This window comes from Antrostomus carolinensis, unplaced genomic scaffold (assembly GCF_000700745.2).
Source record: "Antrostomus carolinensis isolate BGI_N321 unplaced genomic scaffold, ASM70074v2 scaffold20965, whole genome shotgun sequence".
Lineage (NCBI taxonomy): Eukaryota > Metazoa > Chordata > Aves > Caprimulgiformes > Caprimulgidae > Antrostomus > Antrostomus carolinensis.
In genome coordinates, this window is record NW_010316009.1 from 48327 (window position 1) to 59033 (window position 10707).

At 36.1% G+C, this 10707-nt stretch overlaps 1 protein-coding gene across 1 annotated transcript; it reads right to left on the reverse strand.

The window, feature by feature from the left end:
- Positions 1-3582: 3582 nt before the first annotated feature.
- On the reverse strand, positions 3583-10015 carry KCTD18 (potassium channel tetramerization domain containing 18). Its single transcript, XM_010168157.1, has 6 exons — positions 9859-10015; positions 8374-8585; positions 7299-7492; positions 6129-6223; positions 5568-5670; positions 3583-4117 (listed from the first exon to the last, which is right to left on the reverse strand). The coding sequence occupies exons 1-6, from the start codon at positions 10013-10015 to the stop codon at positions 3583-3585; spliced, it is 1296 nt and encodes a 431-aa protein (XP_010166459.1).
- Positions 10016-10707: the final 692 nt, after the last annotated feature.

A 10707-nucleotide genomic window follows, 5' to 3' on the forward strand; every position in this document is an offset into this window, starting at 1 on the left:
TAAGTTTGTTAAAGCAACGTGCAGCAGAATGTGGAGATACATATTTGAGCAGATACTACATCCTTCCGAGTTTTCTATTAAAGTAAAAATCTAACTTAGTCTTAAAGTTCCAATTCTGTATTTCAGAAAACATCTTTCTTCCAAAAAATTAAAATCTTTCTAAAATATTCCGGTGTTTGCTGCTTTGCGGTACCTAATCTTTGTGATTTTATTCAAATTGTATTTGCTTAATTCAACTGGTATCAGTGGGAGGCTTTCAGCTGAGTTTGGATTGGACTAGGCTTTTACTTTTAGCTAGGTTCTAATGTCACAAGTGCACAGAACAGAACCTTCTCACGTGAGCCACCTCCATCCTGCACATACTTTTAATGTAAAGTATTATTTAACATAGTGAAGTGTCAGAATCCAGACCTGGCATCAAGTGAACTAGCTGCCTAAAGGTCAGAATCACAAAGGTGTAAAAGATTCTAGAGGTCTCTTTTCTATTTTCTAGAGGTCAGTAACAGCAGAACACCTGAATATCTTTAAAAGTTTATTTCTAGGTTATTGTTTGCTTTTGCTTTTTACCAATTTCCCCTGCCTAATTTCTGTTAGCTGACTGTACACTTCCTTAGTACTGACTGTTGTACTTTTCCTTTGTGGCCCTTGAAAAATAATGTCAAAGTGTAGAGTGAGGTACATTTCTTAAGGGTGATTTTGATTATTTTTATTTCTCTTGATATCTATGTACAGTTTTCCACATGTGAATATTGGTAAAACCAATTATTTGCCTAAAAGGCAAATAACTCATCTTCATCTGGAAGAGCAGTGAAAGAAAAATAAACACATATGGGTAAACACTGGCTTTCTTAGCATTGCAAGCACTGCTTCTACCCTTGTTAATTACCTGTCAGCTTTTAAGCTGAATGTTTTGAGTAAATGGAGCTGAAGTTCCAGAATCTGTGTTGTACACACCCATCAGCTAGGTAACTTTTCAAAATTTGTCTGCTGCCATACAGTTTGTAAGCTCACTGTAAGAGATGTAATTATAATTTCCATGCAGATATTACACAGGAATCTTATATATTGTCCTAACATAATTTGTGAAATGTATTTATGTCTCTTCTTGTGACCCCTCCTAAAAAAAGAATATCTAACTTATCTAGAATGACTTTTACTCCTTCCTTAATGGCTTCTCCACTTGAGAGGATTATTGAAAGTTATTTTATTCCATAAGTCAGCTTCTCACAAGCAGGCTTCTGCAAATAATAAAATCTGTAACATAACTCAGCACAACAGGACCATCTTGTGCTCTTCAGTGCCAGCTAACCTGGAGGCTCAGTATGTGACAGACCCAGGACTAATAGGTGAGAGACAGCATTTCTCCTCAGACTGTGATGCAAACACATTTTCTTTGATGAGAGATGCAAGCGTAGATGTGGTTGGGCTGGTTCTGGGAATGCTGTAGTCTTAGCACACCAAGTGTGGCTTATATTGCTGTACACGCTTTAACTATGTTACTTGGCTGTGCTCTGGAGTGTAGCTGTGTCAGAACAGTATCTTTTCATCTTTCATTTCTTTGTCTCTGTATGCTTGGAATTCTATCTGCCAATTTCTAGGAATGTTTTGCTGTTCACAGTGCTTCCAAGTACTTGAAAGCTTTTGGGCCTGTCTTCAACAGAACTCGTTTTTTATCTTCTAATCACAGAGCTAGCTACGTGTGATACTCCTTTTACCGTAAGGGATTTGTACAGGGGTCAGCAAGGGAATTCAGGGCAGGACAAGGCTTGACTTCTGGAACAGCCATCTTTTTAAAAAGTGTCCTCCATTTGCAAAGCAAATACAGCTGTTTGGCATCACTCGAACACAAACATGGAATTCACACTGCATTTTGTATCATGGTCTTTTGGAAGTGGAAACACACCTTAAAGGGCAGGATTATAAGGCAAGTTGGATCCTTTTATCTTCTGTATAAGATTAAACTCAGAGTAAGGGCAGAACACAGCAAAATAAAGGACCAAACATGCAGTTGGAAAAGTAAAAAGAGAAGGTAACTTAACACAGCCAAGCTGTTGGGAAAAGTTGCGTTATTTAGGCATGTCTGGGGAAAAAGTTTAAAAAAAAAAATATTACTTAATGTGTTTGAAAATGTCACCCTGAAAGAGAAACTAGTAATTCTAGAAGGGAAACATCGATCTTGCGCTTTCCTGTTGTAGGGGAACACCTTGTCTGAGCTTGTACAGCTGGCAGTTCTTACTGAGAGTCTTTTTTCCCCATGTAGTGACAAGGCTGCATGAAGATTTATCCTGTACATATACTTGTGACTACAGCAGAGGCACCATGGGATCCAGAGGTCTCAGTTCCAGTACCACTACTAATTACCCATGTGAGCATAAAACAGAAATTTGCCAGAAATTTGAGATAATACAGCTATTTTATTATGGCAGATTAGTAAAACAAACTACTAAAATGTTCATGTGTGTTGTACCAGAGACTAGAATGTGTGAAAAGATAAATATATATAGGAAAGGGGCAACGTTGAAAAGGGACAAATCCTTGATGCAAACTCTGGGCACGCTACACAGCTGATCACGTGACCCCATGAATTTGCAAAGTATTTTTCAGCCAAGAGTGATCAATTCTGGTATAAACAGCCGGAGTTTTTTGGCAAGAAGAAAATTCTGTAAGGAGAGATAGCCAAAAAGCTCAGAAAGCAGGAAAGGTCTGTAACGTTAGGCTTAACTGTTTCTTCTGCTTAAGATCTTTTTAATAAAAGCTGTTGCCCAAAATGAATCTAGGTTTTTGTGGGGCTTTATTACCACAGAGTATTTAGAGAGTTTTACTTCTAACTACACTCTGACTCTGTAACTGGGACAGTTAAAGGACACACAGCTTCACTCCCAAGTTTTTGATGGCGTAACTGGCCTCCTGTTTTTATCAGGTGAGAATTTGTCCTTTGTGGATTGGGAAGAACTTAGTGTCAATGATGAAATGTGTGCTCAAAGAACAGGAGATTTTATTATGATAGTATCTTTCCATAATTTCTGCCTTGTCCTTTTTTCAGTGAAACTTTTTCTGTTGGGATAGGAAGAGCCTTAGAATTGTTGCTCTTTAGGTTTATTTTTAAGAAAAACCACTACCTTAAAGATTCTAATCTTTTGTATCTAATAAAAGCTACTTATTGTTATCTGGTTTTCCCCACGTTAAAGATACAGATTAAGGAAATTAACTCTAGTTAATGTTAACTGTAGTTAAGTTGATAAAGAAGTCTTTTATGTTGTGCAAGTACTCCTTTTAAAAAGGTCAGTTGTAATATTACAGCCTGACAGAAATACAAATGTGAGATACTGTTACATTAGACTGCACATGATTTGTGTTTGAGGAGGTTTTTTTTAATCCATTTTTCTTCCTCCCTTCCCAACATCTAAAAAATATTTAGAAATAAAGCAGAAAACACACTTCATTGCTTACTTAAAACAATTTCTCCCTATGATTTTCACAAACTTTTTGATCATAATTTTCTATTAAATCTTTGCATGTGAAATGATGATCACTTTGACCAGATGATGCAAGGTTATCCAGTCTGTCAGGCTAAGTCAAACATTATGCATCCACTTTATCGTTCTTGAGCTTAATACTCTCTGCTAATACAGCTGGTTCTTTCTTGTTTAGTGCCACAGAAGTAGTAGGAATTTCAACTGCAGTACTGTCCTGTTCACTTGTTTTACTGGACACGGAAGAAGATGGCTGAGATGGTGACACAAGAAAAAGTGGAGTTCGCTTCAGCTTTACTACACGGTTGCTTCCGGGCTTCCTAGACACTGCGATCTTGAATGTCATTTGACATGGGGTGCCACTGTCAGCACTCTGCCTTCCACAGGGCACCTGGGAATTGCTGGGCACCAATGTAGATGTTGTGGATACAGTTTCAGAAGCTACTTTGTGCAGCATCAAACTTTCACTATTGGGTCGTTTAAGAGTCACTGCAGAACGTGAAGCATTGCAAGCAGCTACCTTTAATGCAGCTGAATTCTTGACTTTGATGTGGGTACTTGTTGAGGGACCTGAGAATCTAATTGGCTTGGGACCCACTTTACATGGTAAATAGTCTTCCTCTTCAGTAAAGTCGAATAATCGTCTGTGAAACAAAGAACTTCAGTTAAAGAAACAAGCTGTGTACATAAACTATTTTTATAACGTTATTACGAAACAGACAACCTGCGACAGCCATCCACAAATCTGAAGTTCTTTTAATTTTTGCTTGTTAACAGTATAATCTGTGGTTCTCAACTGTTCATCACTGCAATCAGGCTTGCATTTATATGAATAGCACCATCAATCTCTTCTACCTGTGTAAGTAATATTAGACATTAAAAACTGTAAGAGATATGCTGCACAAACTGCTAAGTGAAAATAAATGAGAAAGTAGGCTGGAGGAGTTACAGAAAGAAAATGTTAAAATTGATTCCATCAAGTACTAAATACTAGCCTGATGTGTTTTAAATGTAAGATCCGACTGCATATAAACAAAAACAGAGTTCCAAACTGTTATCTACAAAAAATGTAAGATCCAACTGCATATAAACAAAAACAGAGTTCCAAACTATGTAATTTGAGAAAAGAAGAAGAAAGATACTGCTTCTTTCTCCCTCTCACATTTATTTTCAATACAAATGATTATGGATAATCTTTCAAGTGAAAATTTTAAAAAAAAAAAAAAAACCCTATCTAGGAAAGCCTGTGGAGTCTCATAGCAACTCTAATTGGTACAAGTAGAGAGCAGTTTTAAAGTATACAAATGACGTTTCTCAGTCTTGGCAAATTAAAATGGACGGACAGCTAGAATATTTGAATTCCTTAAGGAAGTAATAAATGATGCCATAGAATCAGGTCACGCTAAGACAGCTGAACAGGACGTTAGGAAGGAACAAAAAAAGGGGGGGTGGGGATGGTGAGATAGGGGATTTCAGTTGGATCATTGTGCTGGTGTGGCTCTGTGGCTCTGTGGCTGCTGCTGAAATGACTGTGGCCAGGGACAAGGACAAGGAAGGTCAGGAGGATCCTCTTCTCTCTGGCTGCAAAATGGCTGTAGGGTGGCTCAGATCAACTGTGTAGCTGCACCTGCAAAGTCTGCTTTTAGGTAATGTGTTGAGAATAGAGGTGTAGTCAAAAGTATCACTGTAAAACTGCAAAGAAGAAATCCTAGAAATTCCTTCTAAAAAGAAGGCATCTCACAGCTATGAAGATCAGTTAACCTTTTCAGTTTTTCAGTTAAAATTTTTTTAGCAGTCCATTTAATTAATACTGCTCTCTACTTTTTGAAATTACTCCTTCCCACTCTACAGTGGTGTTTTAAAGGCTGAAGAAGTAGAATAGAGAAGTTTCAGCAGTCTAAGAACGGTAACTTGTTTCTAGCAAGTTCAGTTCTGCAATTAAGCTCTCTGATTACAAGACATTTTATAAAAATGTAAATAGAAAAAACAAAACTCAATATTCATAGCTATTCAAAGAACTTGAAATTATAAAAAAATAAAAAGATTGTGCTGTATTTCTGCTTCATTTTAAGCCACCCATGCAAATCGGCATACCTTTTATGAACTGGAGGCATATGATGCAAACTTCCTTTCAAAGGGCATTCTTCAAGAGTCCAACATTCAATCAGCTCCTGAGGCACTCTCCAGTAGCTGACACCTGCATTTCAAAGGGAGGTTGTACTGATGAGCTACGAGAACTTAGTCAATATTATGTGTATACACCTGACTAAATGAATGCATGTATTTAATTATGTAGAATTTCAGCTTTGAAACTATCCTGACATGAATGTTGCTTACAGCCAACGCGCTTCTAGGGGTTCCACCAGAGCGCCCAATGCTAGCAGGGTGTCACTGCTTGCATGTGGTGTCTCTCACAACATCTCATTTCTGTCAACTCTTGTCACTTTGCTGGAGCATCCCTTAAGACTCTTTTTCTCTGCCCCACTCCCCTCTCCCCTCAAAATAGCCACTACTATGGGATATTTTATGTGTTACTTACTGAAAGAATGAAAATGTATGCAGACTTTTTATTATAGTTAATTGGCAAATATTTTTCTTATTTTTCTGTAAAAACATAGTGCTACTGAAATAAAAGAAAAAAAATTAATACTCTACCTCTCCCTTCCCAGGCATCGAAAGCATCCATCATCTTTTTCAATTCATCTACTGAGTAATAGCTCCAGATGTATTGGACATTATTTCCAGCTTCTCTAGAAATATTGTTTTAAAGGTAACAGTTATGTGGTAAATCTAGCTGAGTCCTTGAAATGTAACACTGATTAAATGTATCATTCTTTTTACCAAATCGAAACTATAAGGACTTAATAGTAAATGTTTTGTAAATAGCCATATTCCTATGATCTACATGTCTGTGTTGCTAAAAATGGGTATTCAGGAAAGAACAGATGTTCATAAAAGAATAATTACACAATTAATGGAGTAAAATCTATTCTTCTAAATCTCAATCATTTATTCAAAGAGAACACACAATAGGAGGACAGATACCTGATACTATGTGTCCAAATACTGTTGGAATAAGTGTAATGTTCCCAGCCTAAATTTAGGAAAATAAGCATCTTAATTGTACAGCTAATAAAACATCAAAAGCTCTATCTTATAATTGTTTCAAAAGGTACACAGTGAAACATACTTCTTATACTATACTGTGGGACCAACAGAAAGACAAATTGCTTCCAGACACTCAGGGCTGGAACAGGTCTACCAATAACTTATAATTACTGTAATAAAAAAAACATTAATAGTGTAGTAGAGATGGAAGTGTCCTTTAAAGAATTAAAACTACTTCCTTTCATCTTCAGTTCTTTTCAGTGTTAAATATATCCTTCAGCTGTCTTAGAAGACTGCCAATACAATTGCATGAATCACAACCAACTTTGTGAATATGTCTGGAACTTTTTCTGGGTGGGGATTCATTCACTGTATTTAGTGTAAACATTGTCCTAAATTAGAAAATAATTTTAAATGGTTGAGACATTTTTAAAATAGCAAGTAAAACATAGTAAGAACTTGCAGCAACTGCATGCTAGCCACCTTTGTGGACTCTTTCAAATTCTTGTACTCCATGCTTAGTTTTTATCTTTTTTCATTTGTTTGTTTAATGTGACCATTGTATTAGCCAGCTGCTTTTGAAGCTGGTTCCTTCCACAGATTTATAGTACAATAATGCTCTATTATGCTACATATAATAATATTTAGGTACTATTATAATATGTAAGTGTTCATTGTCACTTCATAGAGCTTTCATGTGTTTGACAGTTATCTTACCGTTTGTAAATGCTTTTACTATGAATTTTTGTTCCTAGCTCCTTATTAATTGCAGCAGTCCCATCAGCTCTTGTTGCATACACACCAATAATTTTACTTTCACAGCTTGCTCCAGAGGTGTTGAGATAGTGGAGGACCCAAACTGTAGGCTTGGTACAAACTAAATCATAAGAATCGCAGAAATCTAACAAAGCCTGGAAAAAACGTGAAACACAAAATATATAATACATAGTAAGAATACAATATTTTTAGTTGAATAAGCTTTCATATTTAAGTTTTAACTGTACTGGTGAGCTTTTTTAAGTAAATCAGGGATGTAGTTTATCTATAATTGTGCAGTATTTCTTATCTGATGTTAAGAGATAATATTGTAAAACTAGAAGAAATTCACAGAAAGGTGTGGTAAATCCCTAATATGAAGTGAAACTGAAAGGTCTGGAAATGTTTTTTGCTTTTCAAAAGGAAATAAGTAAGGGAGAATGTGAAATGTATGGAACGATAGCTTACTTAAAGAAGATAGATGAGTGTCAGGGCTAACACAGCCATGCCTGGTAATAAGAGTTAATTTCAATCAGTTAATTAGAATTAGCTTTTAAGTTACAGTACTCTAAAGTAGACAAACCTTAGGATTTTAAATAATACATTAATTTTATTTTCTCCTTTCTTGTTCTAAAAAAATGGCAAAGTACATTTTATCTTTCAAGTTTTAGGATGGATTTGTAAAACTGAAAAAACAACCCCAAACATCCTGAAGGTATTGAATCCAATCTCAAGTAAAATTTGAAGCCAAATAGAGAACTAAACAATGTCATTCCTACTGTGCGAGTCTTCTAGAAGACTTGCATGTAAAACAGAGTCAAATTTAAACTGTTTCTGTATCACAATGATGGGAAAAGCTGATAGCCTTAACTACTGTGACTACATTATCAACTCTAGGATTCTTTAACCTGCAACTCTTGAATTTACTGGTGGTTTAACGCGATGATTAAAAAGCACTAACTTGCATATACTATAGTTTTAGTATCTGATGCTAATGAATGATATGCATCTTCAAAAATGTAAGAAATGTCAAGACCTTTTTAAGCTCTGTATTTGACCTTAAAGAATATGTCTCCATTTCATTGGCCAAATGGTCAGACAGAGTGTATGGATAAGGGATGCCAAAATAATCTGCTTCCTCCTGCAGTGCAATTCGAATTTGTTCATCTTCAGGAATCCGAACTTCTCCATGAAGATAATCCAAAAGATATTTAAACAGGCTTCCATCTCGATCAATTAGACATGCTCCTGAAAACATAAATAAAATTATTTAAAATACTGCTTCCAGCAACCAAAGACAGACTTGTCACATTCTACCGAAACATCGAGAAAAGCCTTTCTGTAAAACTTCTGTACTAGTTTTACTTAAATAGGAGTAGTAAGTACACTGTCTCAATTCTTTTAAAAGTACTGTTTTGTTTCCCTGGAATATTTGTTATTTGAAGATAAAATTCTTAGTGCAGTAAACATTTATTTGGAATTTCAGTGAAATCACTAGTCTGCATAGGACCATGCCAACATACAACCTCATCTGTACCGCACTCCACTTACAACACTAAAATCTAATCCTAGATGCATTTCTAATTCTGATTGCAGATACATCTTTTCTTGCTATTGCACAGATTTTTTCAATTTTGGATCTTGGCAATTTAAAAGAGTTAAAAGTAGCATCAGCTTCAGTACGTATCTAGTCTAATCTTCCCTGAATATTGTTCAAGTTTTACGGTATTTTTTTGTATCTTTTTCTCTCCTCTGCCTGCTGGGCTCAAGGACAACTATGGAAACTGCCCAAAGAATACACATCTCTATACAATAGGCTGTTCAATGCAACTGAAAGATGGTAGCAAAGCCCTGCCCATACAAATGTTTTACAAACATTTCAGATATTTTAAACAGTCAAAAGTGTACAACAAGGCATTACTATTCTCTATCCATCATATCTTTAAACTGGACATACTTTGGCAGGATTTCCAAGTCACAAGCAAGTGTGAAATTTGACCCATTAATACTTTTATTCTAGCTTTAATATCAAGCCATGGTAGTCAAAAATGCAATCTTCACTGGGTAATGAAGTATTCTGAAAAAAAGATTAGACCCAAATCTCCTTATGTAATGAACAAAGAGAATGAGATGCCTCTGGAGAATTTAGGGGGTCATAAGCAGGATCCAAGTTAAATGCCAAATACGCCTTCAATTTTATCTATTTTATCTATTTTCATATTCATGATGAAGTGTATTCCAAAGCCTCAGTTTGGACTGGGACGAGACGGGGCTAAGCAATGTACAAAAATGTATATTTGCAAACATGAGTAGTCTTGTGGAATTCAGATTAATTACTCATAAGTATAAAATCATGCATGCATAATTGTTTTACATCCTGGAATTAAAGAAGCCAACTGATGCTCAGCAGATTGGGGAGAGAGATATACTATATAATGCATAGATATATATATATAAAAGCATGTATTTGCCACAAAGCTCCCTGATCAGAACGTCATATTTACAGCTTGAACATACGTACCTGACTCATCCACTTTTAGAGGAAAGCGTCCACTAAACATAGAAGCTAGCATTGAATCCTTAAAGCGGCACAAAGACTCGCGCCTGGCAGTGTATAAACATCCTCGCACGTTAAGTCGTAGAATACCCTGGATATCTTCAGCCTTGCCCTCTTCCATTACACTTGCAAATGATTATGTTAATTACGAGCTATTCAAACCTGTAACATACAAACAGAAGTAAATCTAATGCCAGTTAAGACTGAATTTACTGTATATAAGACCTAAGCATTACCTCAGCTCCTACATGTTTGTTGTACAAGACTGTAAATCAGCTTTGAAAACAGTTCTGGAGACATATTAGTGCATATTAAAATAGCCAAATATTCTACAGCTTTAATATAAAAAACTATGGCATTTTACTTTGTTAGGAAACTCAGAGGTTACACTTCTGAGACAAATGGGTAAGCAGAATTCTGCGGTCAGTATGTGCGAGCAGAGCACTAGAAGGATGTTCTAGGAAATCTTGCTTTGAGCATAGTATAATGCACTAAAACTGCAGTAATTTTGTACTAACAACAACTTGGCTTCTCTAAAATGTGATCTTTAATTACAGCTGCTTTAACTAGTTGTTGAAGCTGTCACATCATTAATGCCAAGTTGCAAATAAATACTCTTAATTGTGTCTGCCTTGAAATTGGCCCAAGAAGCAGAAGAAAATATTCAAAACGTTTTGAGGTTTTGGGGTTGGTTTTGGGGGGTTTTTTTGCGGGGTTTTTTTAGAGCACGCCCTTTGAGGGGCACTAACTCCCACTACGCGCCTTGTGCCCGGGCACCGGCTGTTGTTTCACCAGAATTAACTGCTGAACTCG